The sequence below is a fragment of the Trichosurus vulpecula genome, chromosome 8, assembly GCF_011100635.1.
Source record: "Trichosurus vulpecula isolate mTriVul1 chromosome 8, mTriVul1.pri, whole genome shotgun sequence".
NCBI lineage: Eukaryota > Metazoa > Chordata > Mammalia > Diprotodontia > Phalangeridae > Trichosurus > Trichosurus vulpecula.
This window is the reverse complement of record NC_050580.1, coordinates 184762554-184789774: the sequence shown is the minus strand read 5'-3', so window position 1 is coordinate 184789774 and position 27221 is coordinate 184762554. Positions and strand designations below refer to the sequence as shown.

Sequence of the window (27221 nt, the reverse complement as noted above, 5' to 3'; positions counted from 1 at the left end):
GTAAGTAGGGGAGCCAGTCCAGAGATGTGAGCCCACCGCCTCTTTACTACATCCTGCATACTGGAGAGTGGATGAATTAAGATTAAAGACTAGAAGCCCAAGAATGGTAGGGGAATGGGTTAGCAGAAAAGAAGAAAAAATGAATGGGTGACGGGGTGGGGAAGTGGTGAACTTGGAAATCCGAGAAACATAATTCAAAATCGTAGTCCCGGAAGGTGGGTTTAATTTCTGGGTCGGGAATCTGGGGACAACCTCATTGTACTACTTACCTAGGATGAGTGGATCGTAGACTGAGAGTTGAAAGTGTCCTTCCAGGCCCAACCTCTTATTTTATAAATGGAAAGAGACTTTAAGAGCTGGAAAGGACCTTATTGTCCAACCCCCTCGTTATACAGATATGGAAACTGAGGCTGGTGAGGTTAAATAACTTGCTCATTCAGGGTCATTCAGCTAGTAATTGTCTGAGTTAGGATCTGAATTCAAATCTTCCCTGCTCCAAAGGGAGCACTCTCTTGTCTGTGCCTTCGCAACCTGGTTCTCCTCCCCCATCCTCCCATAGAATGTTCCTCAGTCCCATGGCTTTGCCTTCACTCTTCTCTCCCTTCCCCCACTGCAGAATGCCCTGGTTTCTAGGTTCCAGTTCTGTTTTGATTCAATCTTTTCCCTTCTGCTACCCTCAATTCTTGGGCAGCTACTGTAAACCAGGTGGCCCTCTAGGCTCTGGACCTGACCCTTGCCCCATCCTGGAGGCTGCTAGGCAGCCCCGATTGGTGCCCAAGCCAGAGGGTCCAGTCCCAGATGGAGGTGAGCGGGTCTGGGGGCCTGTCACAAGAATCCATGCCCTATCCCCCCCATCCCTAGGGACAGAAATTTGGGACTGTAGTCCTGGGGATCACCTTTTTGGCTTGGAATGTGGGACCCAAGAGGAAGATAAATCAATGGATCCATCTTATTCTCAGGCAACAGACCTGGGGAGGTTGGGGAACCAATTTGGAGCCTTGGGGTTCACATAGTCAATATCTTCAGAGCTGATTTGGGATGCCTTGGAGGAACTGAGCCAGGTAGCTCTGAATTGAGAAAGAATGGCCATTAGCAGATTGATTTAAATAGGCAAGAAACCTCCAGTCACTAGGCATTAACCCCCTTAAAGAAAGATAAAAGGGCCTAGTAGAATTAGGTCTAACACATATGTGCTTCTTTCTGCCAACTAGACCCTCTTTTCCCAAGTTTTTGCTTTAGAAATTGATATTTCAGGAGGGATATATTAGATCAGGGAGGATAGAGGAAATTGGGTGGAAAGGGCTTTTGACAGAAATTTGGCCAGAGTGGTCCTCTTTTACTGAGGCATGCCCTGGAAGCTACCAAGAAGCTAGGCGGCTTGGGGAGACCTCAAAACAATACCACCCCCCCTTTCCCCATAGGTTACTATAGATACAGTACAATAACTGTCCTAGGGTGGATTACCTTGGTTTCCTTGAAACCTAGTGACATCAGTTTTTCTTTGCCCAGAGAACATCTGGAAGCTTGTTTCTTTGATTTATCAGGGGCTGAAGGTTGGGTGTTATCGGGGAGGTGGTTAATTCATGGTTATTCAACCGCAGTTGGAACATAGACTGTACTAGGACCCTAGGCCCGCTAACCCATCTCATCTTGTTCCCTTCCTCTTTCTATAATGGCTAGCATGTCTTGACCTTTCATGCTTGTCATCAGTGATGGACTTGTCCACCATCTTCCATGACTCCATGATCACATTTTATGGTCGGCAGGGTAAACTGTGTGTGAGTTTTGTGTTCTTTGTGGGATAAAGGTGGGATTAGGCCTTGGTAGATTGTTAAACTCTTGTTATGATTAAATGGAGGTGTCTCCTTAGAAAGCATCTTATATATGTGGTGTTATATTTTCTTGTATTCCCAATGCCTTGTGCATACATAATAAATGCTCAATAACTACTTGTTAATTGAAAGCCTTGCCCTTTCCACTGCTGAGGGAATAACCCAGGTAAACCATAGAATCAGAATCAGTCTTAGTAGCAACTGCCACATTTCACTGGGTCTATCAGTTAGCTGCCTGAAGCATAAGAAAACCTGTCATTTTTGTTCACCTGGACTACTACTTGTCTCCTTATTACTCAGCCTTTTACTCTTCTGGAGTGGAGAATCTCTGGGAATCTCTGTGGGCTTCCACTCCTCAAGTTAAAAAGACTCTAGATTAAGTGGCTAGAGATGGCTGAGAGTAGGGGGGATGTCTCTGACTTTACTCTCATAAGCAGAAATGAGTTGTTAATAGGAATGAGAGTTTTAGGGATAAATTGGTTATGGCTATAGAATTCTTTTTATTGTACTTTTAGGTGAGAAGAGGAACAGGGGACTTAAAAAAAGGAACAAGGAAATGAAAAAGGGGAGGAATGAAGAAACAGGGCCAGGAACCTCTTTGAATCTATCTCTAATTTAGGGATGCCAAAGGAGCCTAGGGAAGGGCCAGGTTCTAGATTCTCCCATCAGATACTCAAACTCCTAGATAGGGTCGTGCTTTGAGTTGTTACCTCCTGCATGTCAACCCAGTTCTGTATCTTGGGATACCACCCAGTGGAGGTAGACTGCTAAAAATATCCTTAAAGATGTCATCAGTGACATTGTAAGCACTTCCCTGTCTTTTTTTTTTTTTGACTGGCAAAGATGTTTACCTTATGAGTTAGGGGACCAGCTCTGCAATGCATCAGTGTCCAAAGGGTACTCAGATGTTGAGGCCTCTAGTTGCCTCATTTCCTGCTCCATTCCCTCCTTTTTCTCAACAGCTCCTCCATTGTCTGGACCTGAAATGACCCCGAAGCCTGGGCCTGTCCCACCCTGTACTTCACTTCCATTGCCCCCACCCCCTCTAGGACCATCAGACAAGCCTCTCTGGGAGCCACCACCTCAAGCTCCCATTTCTTCATCATTCCCTCCGGGTAGCCCTTTGGTTTTGTCTGCTTTCCCTAGTACACTGCTGGTGACAGGGGATGGGGGATCAGGCCCTAGTGGGGGTGGGGCTGGTAAGGTTATTGTCAAAGTCAAGACAGAGGGGGGCCCAGCTGAGGCCCCCCGAACTCAGACCTTTATCCTCACTCAGACTGCCCTCAACTGGATTGCCCCAGGTCCTCCCCGTGGGGGCCCTGAAGGTCCCACTCCCCGGTTCCTGGCAGCCACCAATGTCAAGACCATTCTCCTTGCTAAGGCGGTTGGGGTGGCTCAGGCTGGTGAAGGAGAGGGACCCCCTACCCATCCTCCCCTAGCCCCACCACCCACTGCACAACTAGCTCCTATTATACCTCCAGAAAAGGCTTGGCGGGGGCCAGATGGGACTCCTGGGGAGGGAGGCCCACCCCCACCTCGTCCCAAACCCTCTCTGGGTGACCTTTCCTGCACCTCCAAGGGTGTTTATGAAAACTTTCGTCGCTGGCAACGTTACAAAGCACTGGCCCGGAGACACCTACCCCGGAGCCCTGATGCAGAAGCCCTTTCCTGCTTCCTCATGTGAGTGAGTGCCTCCTTTTGGAGTTAAGCTTGTAGACTCCTTCAGACTATTTATTCTTGGAAGGAAGAATCAGGAGAAGCCTGATGGGCGATAGACTAAAGTTGTTTGGAAATATCTGATGGTAGGTCAACTTCCCAGAAAAAAGATAATTCCTTCACATTCACGAATAGGCGGGGCTGTTCAAATGGGTCAGCAGGACGGGGACATTCCTAAGGGGATGAGGGTCTGTAAACAGATAACACTCTGTGCCTTTAACTTATATCTGTACTGGTGTAATGAAGTTTAAATGACCATCAAGAGGGTCACCAGAGGGTGGTATATATTCTAGGGGATGTATATTGAAAAGGCAAAGGGGCAGACTTAGCTGGAGACTTAGTGTTGGTATGAGTGGGAGGCAGGAACAGCTTTATGTTATGGATCCGAATCTCAGACCCTGGGCTTCAGGCTTTTTGCTGGCTGCCTCCTCGAGTTATTTTCCAGCTGCCAAAATGAAGGGTCTGTTACCCCACTTCACTCTCCCCCCAATCCCTTTAAAGCTCAGTGCCTTCGGTAATTTCCCTGTTACAGTAAACCCTAGGGAAAATTCTGAATCCCAGGACTTTGGGGAAAGTCCAGGGTCTCAAATATACCCTTTCAGATAGGTTCCATAAATTTTTAGCCTTTCAAAAAGCTTAGCAAATTTACAAAAGAAACACTCCTACCTTACATTGGTCATCCACCTTAACTCGGCTACCCATGTGACATTGAACAAGTCCTTTTATTAGTAAGAACCAACATTGATATAGAGCTTTAAGGTTTATATATACATAGATTTAAATAACCTATGTTATTTAACTTAATCCTCACGACAACTGTGTAAGATTGGTGCTTTTGCTGTCCTCATTTTACAGATGAGGAAATTGAAGCAGGCACAAGTTAGGTGACTGGCTTAAGGTCATATGGCTAAGCAATTGTCTGAGACAGGATTTGAATTGATCTTCCCTAGCTTAACTTCTAAGACCAGCTCTCTTTCTACTGCACCACCAAGTTGCTTGACTGGGTTAACCAACAGACATTTATTAATCACAGAATATGTAGCAAGCACTGAGAATACACAGACAAAAACCCTTGAAGTCTCTACCCCTCAACAAGCTTATAATTCTATTGGGGGAACCAACATATACATACGTAAGTAGGGTGTACGGGAAGGGAACAAGCATTTATTAAGTGCCTACTATGTTTCAGACCCTATGCTAAGCACTTTTACAAGATATTATCTTATTTGATCCTCACAACAAACTTGTGAGGTAGGTGCTATTATTATCATCCCTATTTTACAGTTGAAAAAAAACTGAGGCAAATAGAAGTTAAGTGACTTGCCCAGAGTCACATATCTAGTAAGTGTTCTGAAGCAGGATTTGAACTCAGGTCTTCCTGATTGCAGGCCCAGAGCACTAACCACTTCTCTATCCAGCTGCAAAATATATCCAAAGTAAGTAGAAAGTAGTTTTGGTGGGTACTAGCAGCTAGAAGGAATCAAGAAAGACTCCATTTAGGAAGGCAGCTAGGGATCCTAAGAGAGAGAGACAGTTAAGGAAGGTGTGCACTCCAGGCATGAGGAATGTGCTTTACAAAGGCATGGATGTAGAAGTACCAACACATTTGGAGTGTCGAGTCCTTTTCTTCATTTTGCTGACAAAAAAGGATTGATGTGGGTTGAATAGATAAGAAGCAACTAGAAGGTCCTCTATCCCTTTGTAAGGGCAAGCAAAGTGGGACTTTTTACTGTTTTTTCTTTTGGAGTACTTCTCAGCACTAAGGCAGTCAAGTACCTTTGAGTGAGTCTTGCCTTTGTTTGTAGGAAGGCCCACACCCTTTTTCTAATTAGGTCATTAGAGTTGTAAAGCCCTTAAGAGGTGTGAAGCCTTCAGGAGGTGTAAAGCCCTGGGGCCCAGAAAAAGGGTATATATATACCCAGAGGATAGCCATTGAACTCAGAATGAAAATTGAGAATCCAGGTGAGAACTCTCAGTACTGCAGGAGGAGAGGTTTTGCTTGGGGGCTCACTCGCTGGAAGAGTGTTCCTGTGATTTGGCCACAGAGGCTCAGGGTAGCCATTAAGGAGCCCCCTGGCTTCGAAAACCCAGATATTAGTGCTTCTCTCTCTGGTAATTATGTAATTATTGCTATGGACGGACTGTTAGAAACATTGTCTGCTGATTTGTGTTGTTTTGCTCTGTTTATGTAATTTCTGCTTACATTTTCTGTTTGTGTTTTCTCTGAAGTTCAGGGTGCTGACTTTTTCCCCTGAACTAAGTGAATGATATGTGTATGTTTAATTTAAGTGAGATTGTAAACCCCTTAAAGTTGCTTTCCTTAGAAAAGCAGATCAAAGAACCTGTGCTAGCAGCCCTCCCATGTGCTGGTGTTGTTGGTCTTACACAGCCACAGTAGCACAAGTAGCATTGTTGTTACACCCTTCCAAAAAATATGCTTGATATATATTCCTTCATTTATACTTCATTTGTGTTAACAAACTCCTGCTTTAAGATTCAAATGTTCCTGTCAGAGTTAAGCTCGTCAGTGAGTCATGCCTTACTGTGAGTCATCTCAATTATATAATTAGGTTACTAAAGTGTAGCAATGGATAGAGTGCTAGACCTGGAATCAGGAAGTCCTGAGTTCAATTCCTTCCTCAGAGCAATTAATTAGCCCTGTGATCTTGGTCAAGTCACTTAACCTCTGCCTGTCTCAGTTTTCTCATCTGTAAAATGGGGATAATAATGGCACCTACTTCCCAGACATTGTGAAGTCAAAATGAGATAGTATTTGTAAAGTGTTTTGCAAGCCTTAAAGCTTATCATCATTATCATCATCATAATCACCAGTAACACCACCATCATCATCATCACACATAGCTAAGATCACTACATTATGGAAATGGGAGTTTTGAATGGGGAAGGTGTCACGATGGGAGAGGTAATTTTGGAGCATAAGATACTATTTAGGGGGCTTATAGTAAGTAGGGTGTTATTTTGGGGTGCCTTGGGCCACTAGAGAACAGCATGAAGGGGCAGCTAGGTGGCACAGTGAGTAGAGCACCGGCCCTGGAGTCAGGGGAACCTGAGTTCAAATTCCGCCTCAGACACTTGCCACACTTACTAGCTGTGTGACCTTGGGCAAATTACTTAACCCCAATTGCCCTGCCTTCCGCCCTCAAAAAAAAAAAAGAACAGCATGAAGATAGTAAGTCCTTGAGGACTGGAGTACAGTGGGAAAAAGGGAAGCCCCAGAAACCAGGAGGAGGGCACAGAAAAGGAATAGAAAAACAAGAATGATAAACTCTGCCTACGGCCTTGACGATAAGTTACTGTGCCCTACCTGTGAGAAGTATCTCATGGGCTGCAGATTGCCTGTTCAAGTTTTCAGACATCTGGGCTCAGCTACTCCTGAAAAGCTTTTGTAATGAAAGGCAGAAAGATGTTAATTAGGTCTGAAGGCACATCGGCCATAAACTTGGGGTTGCTTCCTTCACCAACAGATTGCGGACCCCCTGTGCCTTTGTGGACAGTTTCATGAGTTCCTGTGGCTCCCCCAGACATCACCATCTGGTGGGAAGTCTGGCAATGAGCCTCTCCAAATTTAGCTAGGCTCACCCTTAGTTAACAGGATCTGTACTTAAGTGCTTCTAGCTTGGAGAGTTTGGGGACAGCTTTAGAGAACTTATGAAGTACTAGGGTAGAATTTTAGTGGTCTTTCTGTCTCTCTCCTCTGTCTGTCTCTCTCTTCTCTCTGTCTCTCTCTCTGTCTCTTACGTCACAACCCCTCAAATCTAGCAGCTATTAGTCAACCAAAAAGCATTTAATAAGTGCCTGCTATGTGTTGGGGATATAAACACAAAGAATGAAACAATTCCTACTCTCAGGGAACTTATATTCTAAAAGACCTGCCCACTTTGTGATAGAACGAGGGAGGAAATTACTGCGTCTGATTGGATGTGGGCTGTGGGTGTGATGGTGACAGAGATGAGTGAGATCTGATGGGGATGGGAATGTGGAAGGTGGATGGAAGGAGTGGGTGTGAAGTGGGTAGATGTCAGGATGGGCGCATGTGTGAAAGGGTCACAATGGGGAGAAGTAGAAGTAGGATGTGACAGGAATAGGGGTGTTTTTAGCCCAGTGCTTCGTTCCTTGGCCCGGCTAAAGCCAGCTATGACCCTGGAGGATGGACTGCCACGGGCGGTGCAGGAGTGGGAGCGAAGTAGCAACTTTGACCGAATGATCTTCTACGAGATGGCAGAAAAGTGAGTTTGACCCTTGTTCACTTGACTGAGGAGGGATTTATGGTAGGGATCATTTGATGGGATGACTGTGGGTGGGGTGGGCGTGAGACCAGGGGGTCTCATGGCAGATTGGTATCTGAATGGTATGTGATAGGGCAGAACAGATGTGGGATGACACAAGGTTTCATGGGTCCTTGGCATCCCACCCCCATTATCTTGCAGCATGTTCTCAGCCTAATGCCAGAGTTGTCTTGTTAGATCTTCCTGTTGCCTCCATTATTTTACCTATCATGAACTTCTCTCAGGATCAGCTGATTTATAACCCTTCCCACCTACCTGCTGTATATCTCCAACTAGGTTACCCCTATCATCTCCAAGTGAACTCCTAGCTTAGATAGCTAAGGCCATCTCTCCTCCAAAATTCCCTTTTTTAGTTAATGGTACCACCATCCTCCCACTCACTTGGGTATGAAATCTTAAGGTAATCTTTGATTCTCTCCTTTCCCACATTCCGTACATCCAGTCAGGTACAATGTTTGGTCAAGTTTGCCTCTACACCTCTTGCATCTGTTCTCTTTTCTCAACTACACTGGGACCATTCTGGTTCAGTCATATCATTAGTTCAAAAGAAAATTTTATTGTTGGCTCTTACATTTTATATCACAGTCATTTCTCCTTCTTCCTCCCCTTCTTTGTTAGAACAAGATAATAGAAGTGAAGAAAGTCAACACAAAGACTGCGTCTGAAAGTGTAAATATTATATTCCACATCTGCAGTCCCTGAATTTCTACCTGGAGGAGGAAGTTATGTTTCCTCCTTCACCAACAGATGATTGTCTAGGACAGAAATTAGTCATTACAATTTGCCATTGTTTGACTGCTTTTTAGTGATAAAATTTTCATTATTATAATCGTATTCTCTTGGTTCTGCTTTCCTTAGTCTTCATTACTTTGTTCAAGGCCTTGTTTGGAAGACCTTTCATGTTTTGTGTCTGAATTCTTAAAATTCATCATTTCTTATATTGTAATAATATTCCATCGCATTCATATACCAAAATTTGTTTAGCCAATCCCCAGTCCATGGTTATTAATTTTGTTTCCTGTTTTTTGCTACCACAAAGAATATGGCTATGAATATTTTGTGTTTTGTATACATATATGTGCATATTTACACATATGTACATATGTTTGTGTGCATAAATGTGTTCATACACACACACACAAACCCTTTTCTTTCTATGATTGATTTCCTTGGGGTATTTGCCCAGTAGTGGCATCCTTAGTTCCTTGTTACTTTTTGCCTGAGCTACTATAGGATAGTCTTCTAAATGGCCCTCCTCTCTCTCTCCAATTCTTCCTTCACATCACCGCTAACATAACACACAGGTCTGACCTTATCACTCCCTACTCAAATCTTCAGGGACTCTTCAATACCTGTAGGACAAAATATACTAATTTGCTTTTGATGCCTTCCACAATATAATTACAATATTTTCCCTGCCTTATTAAAACTTATTCTTTCACTCACTCTGAGTTTCAGGCAGATTGGACTACTTGCTGTCCCCTAGCTTGACATGCTATTTCTCTGACCTCTGTGCATTTGCGTAAGTAGACTTCCATTCACAGTATGTACTCCCTCCCTCCCTCTTCTCTGTGTTTTGGAATCCTTCTCTTGCTTTAAGACTCAGGCCTGGTGCCAACTCTGCTGTGAAGCCTTTCTTAATCACTTCATTCACTTCCTTCTCAAAGTTTCCTATGCTATTTTGTCTGGCCCTCTTCTTTGTCCCCATCATATTCTAACTTCTATTATGATTACCTATGTGTCATATAACTAACCCTCTCCTTTCTCTCCCCTCCCCCAAAACCCTCCTCTCTTGCCAGAGGGTATATAAGCTTCTTGAAGTCAGACACTGTTATTTTTGTTTTTTGTATTTCTAAGGCTTAGTACAGTGCCTTACACACAGTTGGTATTGAATTAATGTTCTTTGAATTAAATGTTAGTTATGTTCTCCGCTTAGTGCTGAGATATAAAAAAAAGGAAGCTATAATCCTGATCATGAGGAGTTTCTAGGCTCCTGCCCGGCAATACTATATATTCCAGTTATCACCATTCTTATTCATTAAAGGAAATATTCTTGGGTCCAGATTCTATTCCCTATTACCGCCTTTCTTTGTGCCTACTTCATACACCTGAACTGATGAATTGGAACCAACTCTGACATCCTGTACCCACTACTTTCAGAGTACGGAAACAAACAAACCAACCCAACTGAGGCCCTCCGGTCTACCATTTTCTCTTAACCAGCTGAGAATCAGCACTCATTTTGGTGTACTTCTCAATCCACGGCCACACCATGTGCAATAATCATAGCACCTACCTCACAAGGTTGTTGTGAGGATCAGAAGAGATTCTGTATATAAAGTGCTTTGCCAACAAGAAATAGGAGGTATTATTATTATAATTAAAAGTAGGATGTGTGTCTTTTGCATCTCACTGGGTAAAAAGGTAAATACAAAAGAGGATAGACATGGTGATCCTAAGGAGCCCTAAGCTATTGGAAGGGGCTATAAAGTAAGACTGAGGGGGGGAGGGGGGTCTGAGCACAGGAAAGACCCTCTGTTTCTTCTTTCTTCTCACCCAGTTTGGCAGTGGGTCTGTCCAGAATGTAGATAAGGAAATGCATGTAATGACAAGGAGCACTAGATTTGGTCAGCACACCTGGGTGCAAATCTTCGCTCTGTGGTTTACTATTCGTAGTTCCTGGGTCAAGTCATTTAACATATGCGAGCTTCAGTTTTCTCATGGGCAAAATTTGGAGATTGGACTAGATGGTTTCTAAGGTCCCTTCCAGCTCTAAATCTATGGTCCTATGACCTTATAGGACCCGTTTCAAGCCTGTGATCACCTTCCTAGGTGACTCATGTTAGATAGGACTGTGAACCTCAATCTTAGGTTGCTTCATTTCACTTTCAAAATGGATGTAGCCTGGGAGCTGGAAAGTGAGTCCGTGGATCTTGCCATGTGCCCCTTCCTTGCCTTCCTTATTCTCTACAGGTTCATGGAGTTTGAGGCCGAGGAGGAAATGCAGATTCAGAAGGTGCAGCTGATGAGTGGGTCTCAGTGCTTGCCTCCTCCAGCCCCTCCTAAGCTTGATCCCCCAGGACCCCCAGTCTCTGAGATTTGTCAGCAGCAAGGTGAGCCAAACTTCCCCCAGAAGGGAAGAGAGTACGAACCAGCTATAGATCAGCTGGGATTTGTGAGGTTGTCACTGCAATCCTGCTACCTGAAATTTTTGAGTTCTTAACCTGAATACAGCATTCATTTGCATGTTACCCTGCATTATTTACATGCTTTTCTCTTCCTCTTAAAAAAAAAAAGCCCTAAATGAAGACTCCTGCTTTGTCTCTACAGCTTTTCCCTCAGAAGATGTAGTGGAATGAACATTGCATTAAGAGGCAGCAGAGCTGGGTTTTTGGTCCCTCTTCTTCTACTAACTAGCTGTGTAACTCTGGGCAACTCCATTAATTCTCTTTGGACATCAGTTGCCTCCTCTGTGAAAGAGAGATACCTTATCTGCCTGGAGGAAGGGATTTGCGTCAGATTTTTAAAAATAAACTTTCTCCCCCTGTTTTGTTAATCTTGGTCTGTTTTCAAAAACAAACAAAAAGCCTACAACTAAATATTTTTAAAATGTTTTAGGAAAATTCACAAAAAGTTAAGCAAATTGAACATATTCTGTCTTAAAATTTTTAGACAAAGAAAATTTTTGGAGCTTAAAAATACATTGCTCCTTGGTTTCTGTTAAGAAGTTAGTACAAAATAAAATCACAACAACTTTTAAATTAACGATGTTTTCTCATACTTTTCTCTTGTAAAGAATGGTATTTCTGGCTATTTAGGGATAAGGCTGTTATCAGCCTTCCTATGTCCAGAATGTAAACATTGCTGGTATTTTCTGAACAATGATTATAAAAGTGAAATTCTGGGGTATTTTAGCACTTTGGTACTGAAAGCAGTTCATTTCAACATGAATAAAAACTTGATTAGTATTTGAATATAAATTTACAGCTGAGGTTCATATTGAGCTTATTTCAGGTTTTGGACTGAACGGTCTTTTCTTATTTCTTTTGGTTCTAATATATAGATGACTCTTAGGTTCCCTTGATTCCGTGTTTTTTTCTTAGGACTGCCAACTCCTGATGGTTTCTCCCTTGGGCTCTCATGTCCAGTGTCCCCCAGCCTTTGCTAAATCAGGTCAGGCCTACCTGGCCTGGAGATACCTTGTATGTGTGTGTGTGTTTGTCCTTCATTCTTGAAGAGGACCATGGCATCAGGGAAATGATGACATGACTTGTAGTTGACTTTGATTTGAGTGGGGGAGGTCTGTGCAGCGCCACCTAGCTGTGGAGATACCTTAGTATAGCCAATCAATAGCATTGATGGATATAGAGATTGGAGGAGAAGCAATAACTAAAGGAGGGGACAAGAGTCATGATGGCATGCATTTCAGTTAGACTAAATTTTCAGTCTTTGTCCTTTTACTGACACCTCTCTAGGGTCCTAACCATAATGGGATTTTGTGGGCAATATTCCCATTTTGAGGGGCTTGATTCCTAGCCAGAAGTTCCTTTCCAGTTACTTATGAGGCGTTAACATTTTTATGTGTCCCATAGCAGTATGACTACATGCGGGCTTGTGCTATCTCTACTTCTCCTTTCCCCCACCCCCAGTTTACATCCCGAAGAAGGCAGCCTCTAAGAGTCGCCCCCCACGTCGTCGCCAACGCCGACCTCCTCGCCCCTCAGCCCCTGAAGCACCCAAGGAGATCCCACCAGAAGCCGTGAAGCAGTATGCTGACATCATGGCTGGGCTGGTAGGCGTCCCCCATGCTGCCTCTGGGGAGCCAGAGAAGAAACAAGAAGAAGAAGAGGAAGAGGAGGATGAAGAAGAGGAGGCCTATCCTGACCCGGGTCTGCTGAGTTACATAGAGGAGTTATGTGCTCAGGATGTCTTTGTCTCCAAGGTGAGGATATGCCTGGAAGGGCCAGGGCTTTTGCCCTTGGAGTCCAAAATTTGGGTGGTTTTTTTTCTTCATTTTGTTTTGTTTCTTGCCCAAGAGGAGATAAAGCAAGGAGCTGGGTCCCACTGCCTAGCTTTAGATGAGACCTTGGGAGGGGGCAGGAAAAGCTGAGACCACACAGTGTGCTCCTTAGAGATTCTCTTGGCTGCCAGGTACCCCCTTGTTCCCTGACCTTGTTCAAACCCATCTTCCTTCTTTTCAAGCTACCTTGAAGCAGGCAGATGGTGCTGTGGGAAAGAAAGCGTGACTTGAAGCCTGGAAGACCTGGAAGAGTTCAAATACTATTTCAGACACTTATTACCTGGGTGACCCTGGGCAAGTCACTTAACCTGTCTACCTCAGTTTCCTCATCTGTAAAATGGGGATCATGACAGCACTTACTTCACAGGGTTGTTGTGAAGATCAAATAAGATAACATTGTACAATGCTTTGCAATCCTTAAAGCATTGTATAAATGCTAATTATTTTTTTCCTCTCCCGCAGGTGGAGGCTGTGATTCACCCTAGGTTTTTGGCAGAGGTGTTGTCTCCAGAGCAACAGAGGGATCCCTTGGCCCTAAGTGAGGAATTAGAACAGGAAGAAGGACTTACTCCCACTCAGGTAAACCATGGGAGGGAACTGAGTGGGGAGGAGGGGTCAGGAGAGAGCCAAGAGGGAAACCCCAAGAACTTGTCCAGACCCTGCTCTGCCTAGAATAGAGCTGTCTAGAGATGAGCAGTTCCAGATCTGAGATGCAGATGCAGGTGCAGGTGAGGAGGGCCGATAGCTTCTCATTTTGCCCAAATTGCTAGCTTTCCTTCCTTCTCCCACCCCTCTCCCCTTATCACCAAGGGCAGAGTTTGAAGTTCTCTTCTCCTTTGTCCTAGCTGGTGCAGAAGCGGCTGTTGGCATTGGAAGAGGAGGATGAAGAGGAGCCCCCAAGCTGCAGTGGAGCCCAATCAGACTCTAGTCCTTCTCCTTCCGATGAAGAGGAAGATGGGGTTGGGCGGCTCCGACCTTCACCTGGGGCTCATATGGCTGGGGCCACTGTCCGCCTGGGGCAGACAGCTTCTCCAGGAAAACGGGCAAGGGGAGAAGGGCATGGTGGACAGGACAAGGTAGCAGAGGGCCCAAGGGGACTAGGAAGGGATGGTAATACTTTGCCAGCCCCCAGTAGCTGGGACCTTCGGCTAGGGATCTCCACTCCACGGGTGACTAGGGGCCTTTTAGGGGTGGAAGGCAGAGGGTCTGGGAAGGGTACCACTTTGGTGTCTTTGTATCAGGAAGGCCACTCAGCGGGGCCTGGAGATCAAGGGGACCATTTAGTGACTGAGGGGATCCTAGAATCCTCTCCTTACAGCTGGCCAAAAGGACCTTATTTGGAGGGAGCCACCCATTTGGAGGCTGGACCTCCAGAACCAGTTGATTTCACTACTTCTCCACAAGGTCAGGGAATGGGACAACAGGTCACAGGTCTCAGAAAGGGATGCCAGGTGACAGGTCTTGGGATGCTTCCTCAAGGGAAGGAGCCATCTTCTGCTCCCCAGGAAGAGACTGTGGTGGGGACTTCTTGGAGAGGTGACAGAGGAGCTCCCATGATCAAAGGCTTTGGCCGGAGCCCCTCCTCTAGAGCAGCTGGGGATAGGGAAAGGACCCCATTCAGCTCAGCCCCTTGGGTGAGTAGCAAGGGGGATTCCACAAATCTGGAAGTGGTCTCAGGACAGACTGAGGGGATCAGAGAAATATCTCAGTATGTGGAGTTTCAGGGAGGCCATCATGCCCCAGGAACCCAAAGCCACATTTCTTCCTTGGGGCATAGAGGAAGTATTCCATTTGAGGACACAGAAAAAAGTATGGCCTCTTCTGAGGACAAGGATGACACAAGTCCCCTAGAAAATGTTAACTACTGTAGCTTTTCAGAGCCTCTGAGCACCAGCAGCCCTGTCTTAGGGATTGGAGGACACATTATTGGAAATGGAGGGGATCTTAGTGATTTGTGTCCTGGAGGTAACTCCTCAGTAATAGCGGGCAACAATTGTGCCTCCAACCTGGGGTCTGCCATAAATACTCTCTCCTCTAGATGTCCAGACCATGACCTACTCTTGGGGTCTGTGGAACGTTCCTCCTTTCCAGGGATGAGGCATGATGTTAGTATAACCGAAAGTAATGTAAACTCAGCTTCCCCTCTGCTGGGAATCGCTGAGAATGGCAATTTACTGGCTATCAGAGATGACCATGACCTCCAATTAGTTATTGGAGTTAACTCTAGTTCACCAAAAGGTAAATGTTATGAATGCCAAAGAGAGGGCAGAGAGTATTTAGGCCCACCAAAGTTCAAAGACACAAGTCCCTTACCAGAAACCAAGGATGACTCTAATACACAAGAGCCCCCAAAACCAGCCTCCCCTAACCAGTGTCTTGGGGACATACCCCCAATCCTGGAAACTAGTGACCCTTTGGCTCTTGGAGAAACCTCTTGTCCAGGAAAGGAAAAACTTGGACTCATAGATATGGTTGGCAAAGAACAAGAGGAGGAAGAGGAGGATGAGGAACTTTCTAACTTTGCTTTCCTCTTGGCCTCTAAACTTAGTCTCTCCTCACGGGGGCTGCCCCTCAGTCCTCTACCTGCCTCTGCAGTGGTTAGGGGACCTAGTCGAACATCCCAATCACTGTCTCCAGAGGCTTTAGGCCTCAGTCAACTTCTGTCACCCATACCGAAGTCTGGGAAACGCTCTCTGGGTGGTGGACCGTCTCCTGTAGACAAAAGGCCCTGCCCGGGGAGTGAAGTGGGTGACTCTGGGGAACTGTCCTTGAATTTGGGGGAAGCACGGACTTCACAGTCCCGAAAGAGACGCCGTGAAGGTTATGTCCCTGGGAGGAGAAAGAAGCGAAGGCGGAGCTTGTAGGGGGCAGCCAAATCATCCTACCCTCAATGGGTAATTCCCTAGGGGTGGGGGTCCTCAGGGTTGGTTTGGGCCCTGTGGCACTCAGAGCTCTTTAATCTTCTCTCAGCCATTCCTTTCTGGTTGCTCTATAAACATGGTGAGGTTTGGGGGGAGATCAGCAACTGACCTGGATGGAGATGACCACCTCAGTGAGAAGTAAGATGTGAGAGGACCCTTGGAGGGAGTTTTATGAGAAAGTGAATTAAAGACATCCCTGTTGGAAATGGTCTGCAGTGAATCTTTCCTTTGTTCTTACTGTCTTTGCTGCCAGGGGAACTGAGGCAGAGTAGAGGAAGGGAGGAGACATCATGGGTGGATCCTAGGTTCTGTGTGTTCACAGAAGATGTGGGATCCTATCCTCCAGCCTCATGCTCTTTCCCTGCAGCCATCATCAGAACAGGTTGGCTTTCATGTCCATCTCCTGGGTTTGATAGGGTTCTTCAGATATTTCATCCATCCCCTTTCCCAACCCCTGACAGATGACAGCCCTATGCTGAGATAGCTCTAAGAGGAGTCAACTGGCCTCACTGCATGATTTGTCTCCATGTCTCACAACCCTCATCATTGGTAAGTCCTTTTTGGTATCTAACCTCTATCTGCCCTATTGACATTTAACCAGTTTCCTCTAGGTTGTCCCAAATGGAATGTGTTTTTGTCCTCCCCCCGCTCCAGCTCCAGGAAGAAGTTGGGCAGGGGGTTCCTATAGAATGCCCACTATTAATATCCATAGGCATACAGCACCTCGTTGGGTTTAGGAGCAACTCTTGGCTCCAGGGCAAGCTGATACACTAGAGCTGACAGTGTTGTTCCATTTCTTTTAGCTGTCATCCTCTGCCCCTCCTTTCCCTCTCCAAAGGCTGCTGTTAGCTGTGCTGGGGTGAGCAGTCATTCCCCATTTTTAGTGATAGAACAACAGGAATTGGGCAGAAAGGATAGTGTGCGCGCGCGTGCGCGTGTGTATGTGTGTGTGTGTGTGACATCAGTGATGATGTATATATAACAGTGGCAGGGAGAGGAGGATAGGGTATGTTGTCTTACAGTAGAGTATCTTGTCCATCTGGAATTAAAAAAGAACCGTTCTGGTTGTATCTTGGATGACCTTTGGAGGGCACAACCATCCCCAGACATTTGGAATACTCAAATGAGCAAACCAACTGCCAAGCCTCCAAACAATTATGCCATTGATATGGCTGAGCTTCATGGTTTTTTTTTTTAATAGATATAGATATAGATTTATATTTATATATAAAATAGTTTCTTACAAAAAAAACCAAAACCAACTTAAAAAACAAAACAAAACAAAATCAGGAGTCACATGAACAGAGATGGAGGCATGGGCTAGTCCCCCGGTGCTGCCCTGAGTCTGAGGGGCTGGAATCGAGCTAGGAATAAAGGGGTGTGGAGGGGGCCAGGATTCTCAGTCGTTTTTCGGCTTGGAGGTGTTCACAGTCCCATTGGACGTTGGGGTAGGGATACCGTGAGATGTGGCCTCTGGGGCTTGGGGGTTGGCCCGAAGGGTATATGGGGGGCGTAGGTAGGTGCTGAAGAGTCTTCCATAGAGTGGGTCGTGCAGGGAGAAGTTCTGGAACTGGCCTAGTGAAATAAGGGGGAAGGAAGGAAAGGAGATGGGGTAAGGAAAAGAGAGAAGAGGTTATGGAAAAGAGGACTCTTTCATAGCACAAGGAGGAACAGATCCTAGAATTCCCACAGAGTTGTCCCCCAGCCTGACATCTTTCTTTCCAGAATTCATGTATCCTCAATCCCAGCTTTCTCCCTATAGTTTCAACTCTCCTGAAATACAGATTTCTGCTCTCCCCAGGCCCCCCACTACTTTCCTTGACTTTCTTGCCCAACTCCCTTTCTAGAACTCAGATGTTCTGATTCTTAGCATCCATTCTTCCCCACAACCAGCATGTTTATCCATATTTCTTTTCTCCAATCCCTCCTCACTCCTTCCCACAGTGCTGTTGAGGACAGGCTTTGAAGGAGGTGACTCACAGAGGGAGAGGCCTTGGGTAGATGTGGACTGGCACAGCTCGGCATGCAGAGTGGCAGTCGAAGGTCGGGGTGAGCCCAGCAGCAGGTGCAGGATGGTGCCAAAGCCATCTTTGTACAACAAACGGCCTGGTCCCTCTGGTTCCTCTTCAGCAAAGAGCTTTTCAGGGGGAAAAACAAACAAAACCCCCCCCAAAACCAAAAAAACCAAGAAAAGATAGAGAACAGTTAGTCTGGGATCATCTCTTTCCTTGGTCTTCCCAAGTTATCAAGCAGATGACCTGTCCCCAACACACTCTTCTTTCCCAGTGGGGCCCTTTCCCAAGACTATTCCAGGCTGATCACAGTAGAACCTCAGAGCACTTTATAGCCATCACCCCAGGCCCTACCCCTGTTCCAATTCTTTTCTAGGTCTCCCCATATTAAGATTTGCTATGGTCTAACTGAAGTGGCAGTGGGTCAGAAACCCAGGTTCTAGAAACTATCCAAAACATTAGGATGAACTATTTAGGTGTTTTGGTGGGGAGATCATGTTCTGCATATCCAGCAATGTCCCCTCACTCTTTCTAGTACCTCAAAGGCTAGACGAGTCAATTCTTCAAGGCTCCTGCCCCTATCTAGGGCTGCCAGCGCAAGAGCCACATCTCGGAAATCCACTGAACCACTGGAATCCTATGAAAAATGGGAGTTATCATGGTATTGTGGTCAGTAATGTAAGGATGAGGGCCTTCATTTATCCTTTCCTCTCACCAGATACCATCTCCCACTTCCACATCAGCTGCCCAAGAACTGACTCTTCCTGACAGAATTATTTCCCTTTGGGGTGCTGAAGGGTGAGCTTCCCTAAAATACCATGGGTATCTTCAAGTTGTCTCCTAAGTCACCTGATAAAATGATTTCTTACTCCACTATGGAAGGAGTGCCCAAGACTTTGCTATAGGGAATCTCCTTTAGGGAATTCCTAAGGAATGCAGGAAAGCTCCAGATTATTGACATTCTTACCACACATGTCAACATCATTTATTCATTGCCCTCAAGCTGGATGAACTGGTTTTGTACTCTCTTGGTCTTGGCTGATGTGGGAAAACTGGTCAGACGGATAGAAAGATGGCGACTGGCATCACTTACTACAAAAAAGGGGAGTATGCTTGCTGTGTACGTGTGTATGTGTGTGTGTTTGTGTGTGTGTGGGACCAGAACATCTCTTTTACTCTCATTTTCTCAGAGATTGTCAAAAACTTTGATCCCCTGACTTTGGGAACCATTAGATCTGGTTTGTCTCTGCTGCTCTGGGGACTTTTGAGAATCATGTTATCTGTTCTGGATAAGAAAGAACTCTGGCATTCAATAAACATCAGACATCTTCCAGGAACACCATAATTCTTCCAGTGGGCAAAGCCACTAGAAATATTTGGAATACCATGAATTCCCTGGGAAAGCCTGGGAATATTTAGGAAACAGGAAACTCCCAGGTCCTTTTTAAAAAAAATCTGCCAAGACTATTGAAAATTCCTTGGGGATGTGGTAAAGTTTTGGCTATCCCCTGAGGGATAGCATCATAACCTGCTGCTATAGTGTTGTTGCTAGATGCTCCTGAATGACATAAACCAGGAGTTTATGAGTGGGACTGGATGTTACTGGAAGGATGTGTGTCTGGGCTACCACTTCCACCCTCTCTCCCTTGAGCGCTATGGAATTTATCTGAGGAGGGAGCCACCCACAGACAAGGAAAGGGGGTAAAACATGTATATTTAAGATTCATGGGACAAAAGTAAGTTATGGTACCAGAACTGCCAAGCCACAAGCACTAAGCTTCTACTCTGCTTAATTACTTCTTCTTATCCCCTTTATACAGAGAGGAACTTGGCTCCATATGAGACCAGATGCTCCCCTAGCTTTAACAGTATCCAGATACTGCTGTCAACTAATCTATGACACTGTGCTTATTTTCTCCCTGTGTTTCCTTATCTTGCTTAGTTCAACAAATATGTGCTGTCTACCATGGCTGGACAGGATTATGAGGGACAGCAAACATAGCAGCTAGACTTCCTAGTATGGTCCCCCGAGCTGGCTTTCTAATGTGGCTTTCAACAAACAATAAGCACCTACTGTGTACAAAGTATTGTGTTAGGCACTCGGGAAATACTAAGTTTAGAGTCACTGTCACCAAAGGGCAAGGGGATATGGTACATGCACAAGTCATTATAATGCAAAATAATGCTTGATGACTGCATAAGATGTAAACAAAATGTTTGATGAGATCTCTGGGAAGCCTTTTCAACATGGCTTTTATTGTTTTCCAGTGATAGTTTCTAATATGTCCACCGAAAGGCATTCCCTAAATCTTAAAGCTACTCACTTTAGGGCTTGGAGAATAGGACCCCTGGTGACAACTCTCCAGCTTCCTTCTCACCTGCTGGAAGTAGTCGAAGGCTGCAGCCACAGTGTGAGAGTCGGAGAGCTGCAGCTGTTTGGCAAACTCTTCTTTGCTGACCATGCGACTCCGGCCTGGCTCTGCTCCGGCATCCACACAACCAGGGGACAAACTACAATGGAAGTGTTTCAGGCTGGGAAATTGGATCAGTTCCCTTCTCACCGTGCTTCTCAGGACTTGTGTCTGTCCCTTGAGTCTTCCCAGTGTGGGATTGCCTGGGTGTGTTCCCAGATTGTTCTCTTAACTAATAGTCCCTTGAGGTCTCCCACCTTTCATACTTTGCTGGTTTTCTTTCTCTCCTCTCTTCCCTTGGTTTCCTTGTTTTCTCTCCTTTTTTCCCCTTTCCTTGGGATCCCACCCTTCATTCAATCCCTATTCTTTGTGTTTCTTGTTCTTTCTGTATTTCCCTCTGATCATCTCTTCTCTTAGGCCCCATCTCCCCACTTCTCTCCAATTTCTGCCCTGTATTCCAAGTCACTCACCCAGCCTTTCGAAGCACTTTTCCCAGCTCCCACAGCTGGGGTTCCAATGCCACCTTTAACTGACCAACCACAGTCACAGGTAGGTTCCCCACAAATTCACACTCTGTGGCAGGAATTCCCAAGGCTCTATAAGGTGAAGAGGAATATGGAAAAAAGGTGTCTTCAGAGAGCTTATATCTGAGACAGCACCAAGTTTATCTGCTGGAGCAGGCAAATTGTAATCACTGAATTTTCATTACCTAAGAACTCACATGCTTGTTTTCCAAGAGCCTATTGACTGGCCTTCCTCCCTGCTCTAGAACTTTGGTTCCCTACTCCCATACCCCACTTCCACTCTGCTAGTTCTCTTCATTTGTTGCTTTTCCACAGGGGTTCTATGCCATTGGCCTTAGGAACTATGAAGGAAGTTGGGTGTATGCAAAAAGAATACTCACTGTGCCATGACCCTCTGGACATTGTTGGCATAGAGAGTGGGATTGCTGCTCTCTTCAGGGCTTGGCTGATACACTGGGAGGAACTGAAATGCAAACATATGCCTTAGTAAAGAATATCTTCCTGGGGGCATCTACTCATCCCCCCATTCTGTTTCCCCAGCGCCTTCTATGTCTTACCTCCACATCCACAAGGCTACAAGGCTGGGAGGCTGTAAGCCAGAGAACTTTGAGCCTGGGGGAGAAGAGAGTTTTGATGCCTACCAGGCCAGGGATCCTATCTCAACTCTTTATGAAGGGACCTCAACTATCATGGGGGAAGTTGCAGGCCATTTGGCTCTATTCAAGAAGGGAGTGTGCCCTTTAAATGAGTCCTCAAAGTAGACTTTTAGCTAAACACAGCTGTGTGGAGAGGCATTTATTTGGGAAGCAGTGGAGGGGTAGGTAAAAGGAATGGAGAGGAAATACACAGCCATCTTATCCTGTTATACTTAATATTAGTTAAGACTAACCACAATATAAGGGCTAAAGAAATGGGGAGCCCTAGGGATTTGTGTCATAGGAAAAGAGCCCCAAGAGTAAGAAGGTTAGGTATAGAGGAGGCCCTGAGGGTTTCATTGTTAAGATGAGGTTACTGGGAGGTAATCAATGAGAACAGAATAAGCATAGATAGGCTTCAACTAGAATAGGAAAGCAGAAAGCACTTTTAGAGACTATGCTTTTTAGACTATAGTTACGAGACCCTGGAAAAGGTGGTAAGGCAGTTAAGGTATTGCCTTTCTTGGTGTTCTCCCCAGCCTTGGAGAAAGACATTGGAGAGGTGTTATTTTGTCTAAAGGTTAGCAGGATGAGTGGGACTGGATGACCTCTGGAGGGCTTGGCCAGCCTGGTGGTAGGTAGGCTGAGAATCCTGTGATGAATCCTCAGCCCTTCCCTTTTCTACACCCCACCCTCTGCTCCCACCTCCTTTCCCCCACCACATGCCCAAGGGTACCACCAGGACTCACACTCCAGGGCCTCTCCATGCCCAGCTTGTGGTATCCTAAGGGAGAAGCAGAGATTAGGAATGAGAGGGAAGGCTTGCTTATTCTTTCCAGAAGCTGCCCCTCCTCCAGACTCTGCCAACTCTGCCCCTTCTACCCAGCTTATGCACAATTTCTCCCATGATGTGGGTGATGATTGGCCCCTATCCCATATTAGGGTAGATTCAAGCTCTTTTCATCTTCATACCTTCTTGGATTCAGACTCACCAGGCTGTTGGGGTATCGGATGAGGACAGGCTGCACAGGCACCCCTGCGATGAAAGCTCCTAAACCCCATGCCCAACACCCAAAATAAAGATTAGTGTGTGGGTGGGGAAAGAAGAGATGGAGGGTCAGGGCAACCCCCAACAGTCTTCTGCTCTGGGTCACTTCTAACAACCTGAGATCTTGACTTTTTTTTTTTTAGTATTATCTAAAGGTCTTCATGAATTCTCTGGACCACTTGATTCACTCCCCTGGAATTCCGAGTCTCCCCCCATCCCAAAGTATTCCTCAACTCTGATGCTTACTTTTTCTCTAGTTTTACGTCTACCTCCGCCCCACCTCCACACCCTGTTCACCTGGTTTGAATTTGAGCAAGGCTTTCTTGTTGGAACAGGTGCCCTCAGGAAAAAACAGCACCTAAGGAGTACAATAGGAAAGCAGGATGGGAATGGAGGTGGGAAGAGATAGCTGTGTGTTCTAAAAAGGCATCTCAAAGGGACACAAGAGATGGCTAGGTAGTTTCCTGTGACCCCTTTGGAGATTTTTTTCCCTCCACTTCTTGGGGTTACCCCCTAATGTTCCATGAGAGGCTTTATTAGAAGTGGCTCCCAATTCCTGTTTCATGGAGAGGCCCATCACTCCTATGCCCTAAGATTCATGCATAATCATCTTCTGCCTTTTTTCCTGGAAGAGGGGGTGGAAGGAGGGCAGAACAGAACCAAGCTGCTGTTAAGAGTGGAGAAACTGGCAAATGGTATACTGGGAAGCGGGTCCTATCGAAGGAGAGAGGCTCAGAACCTGGACCTACCTGAGGCCACTTGCCTTTTGAGGTTGCCCGCCTTCGGACCTCTTCTACCACCTTTCTTCGAGAAGCAGGGTCATGCCGGGACACTAGGATGGCTTGGTTGAAACGGAGAAGTGCTTGGTGGGAAGAGGGGGAGGATGCAGAAGTAAAAACAGTGGGGTTGGTTGTTACAGAATGATGCAATTTTAGGGACAGAAAACACCTAAGAGACCATCTAGCTCAACCCCCTCATTTAGACAGGAAAAATGAAACAGAGGAAGAGACCTACAAGCCCAGAGGGCAGGAGACCAATAAATGAGGAGCAGAACCACAACTAGCACCCAGTTTTCTAGCTCCAGGCCCAAGCCTGGGGGTGCTCTTATCTATTGTTCTCCATACCTAAAGTGTCTTCTAATCTGTGCTTTGAGGGTAACCAAATGACTTATTGTAGGATTGTGTCCAACACCCTCATTTTACAGATGAGGAAACTGAGGAAGGCAGAAATTAAGTGACTTGCCTAGGGTCACACATCTAGTTAGTATCTGAGGTGAGATTTGAATCCAGGTCTTCCTGACTCCAAGTCTAGCACCCCATCCATCATGCCACACCGTTTCTCTCTAATCCTCTCTTTTCAGGCAACTGACCTAAATATTCTCCCTCACTTTCTTTGGCTCCCCATTCCCAGGTCTTCCTGACTCCAATTCCAGTGTTCTAACCATTATACTATACTACCTGTCTTTATTACTATCTTGGGTTGAAGATTCCCCCTTGTGTTCTCTGTTACTCCTTCTGTGATTCTGATTCCTGATTTTGCTTTTTATTACAATGCTACTTGAGGCAAGTCACTTTTCCTCCATGGGCCTCAGTCTCCTCATGTATTAAATAGGGTTGGACTAGGTATTTTTAAGATACTTCTAACTCCTATTATTCTGATAGAGAGGCCAAGCAGTAATTTACAAATGTTGCTAATTTGCATGTCACTGTCAACACAGACCCAAGTGGCCCTTCCCCCCCTCCGTGAATCCAGGCCAGTTTTCTTAGAGGGTCCCCAATCCCTGGTTCTTCCCATCCAGCTGTCTTCCCCGCCACCATTCTCCTTCAACCCTGGTGTGCTCTCTTACCTCCAATGACTGGTACAGAAAGGTTCTCAGCTCGGGATACAACCTTGGGTAGGTCACAGGGCAACAGAACAATGGGGTCAAAGAAGGTCGAATGGGGAGCAGCAACCAGGACAGGTGCCTCTAGGCATGAGGCACGATGACCTCGAACCCGGATGCGGAGGAAGCCCAGAAGGAAAAAGAGTAGCCGGCTCAGGCCTAGTACCCCACTGTGACAGACTGTCCTGTACAAAGTAAGTCTGGGTATCAGGAGGGCAAATCTACTCACCTTCACCCACCTCTAGGTCCCTGACACCTGGGCAAGTATACTGTATTATCCCTACAAGGCTTCTCTCTGTTCTCTGCCTCCCCCTTCCCTCCCACCCCCCCCCCCAAGTCCTGGCTTAAAACAGTCAAGGTTCTAGGCTAGGGGATCTCACTCTGATGTTGAAACTTCTGGGAAAAGAATTGAGTCTGTCAGTCTTGTCATGTGACCCAGTGTACTTACAGCATCCCATTTTAGAGATGGTGTCCCAGGTAGCAGGGGTGGATCAGAAAAACATCCCACCCACGGGGTTTTAAACCCACCAATGGATTCCAGTGCTCTACCCACATTCTCTACCCACTATGTTTTCTTCCTCTCAAAGAAGAAAGGGGTGGGTAGCAAGAAAGAATAAGGAATTGTGGAATGGAATAGCCATGGCTGTTTGTCCCCTGCTTTCTCACTTACTTCCTCCATCCTGTGATTGGCTCCTGCAGCTGTTCCTCAGAGAGCCCAGCCACTTGGAGCCAGGCAAAGGGCCAGAGGAGAAAGAGGACGAGGAAGGCCAGCAGCACTCGGATGGGGGCCAGCAGTGCCCCCAGCAGGCAGAACTGGGGACAGTGGGAAGGGGGTAGGGCAATTAGAACTTGGAAGACAACCTTATACAGCCTACTCATTTTCTTAGGGATGGGAAGCAGGGCCAGAGAGGTTCCCTCCTTCTCCTGACAGAGTAAAGGGTGGCATGGGTGATATGGTTAGAGATAGGGTATCCTGGGGAGGAGAGGGGAATCTGGGAAAGTTAAGGAGACAGGTCAAACTAGAAGGGAGAGAAAATTCCAATTCTATTTAAGACTATAGTTCTATAGCCAAAAAAGATAATGAATATAAAAACACTTAAACATTTAAAGTGTTATGCAAATATAAGATTATTATCTGGATCAGTGAATCAAACTGGAGAAGAGTGGGTTGAGAGAGGGATGGAAGGGGGAGAGAGTATCTGCACAGAATAAGGGCAGTGAAGACCCTGATGAGAACAGGAACATCAAAAGACTAAACAGGATCAGAGCCATACCTTTCCTGCCTTTTAGTTCCCCACCTCAACCCATATGTAGCTCAACTATCCACAGAACTCTATGAGCACTCTCTTCTCCCCTATCTGGGATGGAGGATGAATTTGGTAAATATATTGGCATAGTATTCACTTCTTTCCTGCCTCCCAAGTTGCTTAACAGTAATAATCTGGGATGGAGGAGGGGAGGGTATTGGGGCCCAGATTAGGGAGGTAGTGTTAGAGTTGCCAGGAGTCTGGGTTACTCTGGCAGTAACCCTAGGGAGATAGTAGGTAAACAAATCCCTGCCCTAGAGCCTAGGCCTGGGATTAGAAATCAGAGTCAAGCCTATTTGCCCCTTTCCTAGTTCTCAACCTTCTGACCTGTCTGGGGTTGCCTTCCTTTTCCTGCAGCCAACCTTCCTTCTCCTCACCCCACCTCCCAAGGTGCTGCAGTGCAGGGGGTTGGGGGGAGGTGGGAAGGGCATAGGGACACAGGCAGGGGTAACCTAATAGTCTTCTCTAAGCCAATTTCCCAGGTGGAATATTCAACATCCCCACCCAAGTTCCCTTTAACCTCCTAACTCCATCCTCAGTCCTCAGTAGCTTTAGGATGCTATCTTCATCTCTTTCAGTGTCCTCCATCTCATCTAGTCTCTCCCGGTCTCTTTTTGGTTCTTCATCTTCACCTTCCTAATCCTTCCAGTCCTCCATTTATTGTATCTGTCTACTCTGGTATCCTTTATCCCCTAGACTGTTCCATCCCCATGGTACCATCCCCCCAACCATTCTCCCATATTCCCTATCTCCAAGGCTCATCTTTTCCCAGTTCCCCAATTCCATCTCCCCCAGGGCCCAAGCGTCCCACATGTTCCCATCCCCATTAGTTCTTCCTGCCTTCCTCAACCAATCTCCCCTCTGCTTCCCCAGTCCACACCTCACCTTGACCCTCTGAAGGCGGGAGAGGTGCAGCTCGTGCACGAAGGGATTAGGTGGTGGTGGGGGCCCGGGGGTAGGGTCAAGGGGAACCCAGTCCCCCGGGCTGCCCTGGCTCATGATTTCGGGAGGCTGGGGGCCCCGGCCCGGGCCCCAGCTCTGCAGAGCGTCTGCCTGTGGTGGCGGTTGCTGCTGCTGCTGCTGCTGCTGCTGCTGCTGCGGTGGTGGTGGCGGCGGCGGCAGCGACTCTGGCCCCAGGCCCGGCCTGATGCTGGGTGGAGAGAAGGGAGGGGGAGAAGGAGCGCGGAACGAGCTCGGCGTTGTCAAGGCTCTGGGAAGGGGCGGAGCTTCCCTCTTTGGGGAGTCAGAGCTCCCCCACACCCTCCTGCATCGTCCCTAGCCACCATCCCCCCCACAGCCCATCTCCCGCCCCAAATCCCAGGGCCATTGTTCCGCAGAAGCCGGATGCTCTTCGGAATGCTCAGCCCCCGCCTGGTCCTTCGCTTCTACGGCTCCAGGCCTTCTGCTCTTCCTTCTCGTCCTTCTCCTGCAGCTTTCTCCTCCTCCTACTGCTTCTTCTCCACCTCCCTTCCCTCTCACCCGCCCCCAACCTTGGTCCTTTCCTTCTAGGGCTTGACTATTCTGGCGCCCGGCCTTAGTCTGGAGGAAGTGTGGGTGAATGGGGGGGGGGGCAAGCTTCATGGTGAGGAGTGGGGATGGGGGATGG

The 27221-nt window shown here is 46.5% G+C and overlaps 2 protein-coding genes across 3 annotated transcripts; one reads left to right on the top strand and one right to left on the bottom strand.

The window, feature by feature from the left end:
• The first annotated feature begins 655 nt into the window (after positions 1–655).
• Positions 656–16007, top strand: NUTM1 (NUT midline carcinoma family member 1). Of its 2 annotated transcripts, XM_036736790.1 has the most exons (7): positions 656–804; positions 2795–3512; positions 7667–7795; positions 10829–10968; positions 12505–12797; positions 13338–13454; positions 13721–16001. In XM_036736790.1, the coding sequence occupies exons 2-7, from the start codon at positions 2818–2820 to the stop codon at positions 15737–15739; spliced, it is 3393 nt and encodes a 1130-aa protein (XP_036592685.1). In that variant the 5' UTR covers positions 656–804; positions 2795–2817; the 3' UTR covers positions 15740–16001. The 2 variants fall into 2 exon arrangements, with proteins under 2 accessions (XP_036592685.1, XP_036592686.1); XM_036736791.1 differs by lacking the exons at positions 656–804; positions 2795–3512 and adding an exon at positions 6400–6471 and having other exon boundaries at positions 13721–16007.
• A 986-nt stretch (positions 16008–16993) lies between these two features.
• LPCAT4 (lysophosphatidylcholine acyltransferase 4) lies at positions 16994–26855 on the bottom strand. The gene is made up of 14 exons (XM_036737099.1): positions 26501–26855; positions 24979–25121; positions 24273–24493; positions 23176–23288; positions 22724–22784; positions 22371–22429; positions 22128–22162; positions 21301–21355; positions 21124–21206; positions 20690–20815; positions 20187–20319; positions 18347–18445; positions 17777–17933; positions 16994–17371 (listed from the first exon to the last, which is right to left on the bottom strand). Exons 1-14 carry the CDS (start codon positions 26612–26614, stop codon positions 17196–17198), a joined length of 1575 nt encoding a protein of 524 aa, XP_036592994.1. The 5' UTR covers positions 26615–26855; the 3' UTR covers positions 16994–17195.
• Positions 26856–27221: the final 366 nt, after the last annotated feature.

What these genes read in the sequence shown, in the direction of transcription:
- LPCAT4 (XM_036737099.1), bottom strand. Translation starts at nt 26,614, where the DNA reads ATGAGCCAGGGCAGCCCGGGGGACTGGGTTCCCCTTGACCCTACCCCC. An exon ending in CAAAAGGCAAGTGGCCTCAG is followed by an intron (nt 22,785 to 23,175) that starts GTAGGTCCAGGT and finishes TGTACTCCTTAG; the next exon opens with GTGCTGTTTTTTCCTGAGGG. An exon ending in CCTTCGACTACTTCCAGCAG is followed by an intron (nt 18,446 to 20,186) that starts GTGAGAAGGAAG and finishes CATTTTTCATAG; the next exon opens with GATTCCAGTGGTTCAGTGGA.
- NUTM1 (XM_036736790.1), top strand. Translation starts at nt 2,818, where the DNA reads ATGACCCCGAAGCCTGGGCCTGTCCCACCCTGTACTTCACTTCCATTG. An exon ending in GCCCTTTCCTGCTTCCTCAT is followed by an intron (nt 3,513 to 7,666) that starts GTGAGTGAGTGC and finishes GGGTGTTTTTAG; the next exon opens with CCCAGTGCTTCGTTCCTTGG. An exon ending in AGGATGTCTTTGTCTCCAAG is followed by an intron (nt 12,798 to 13,337) that starts GTGAGGATATGC and finishes CCTCTCCCGCAG; the next exon opens with GTGGAGGCTGTGATTCACCC.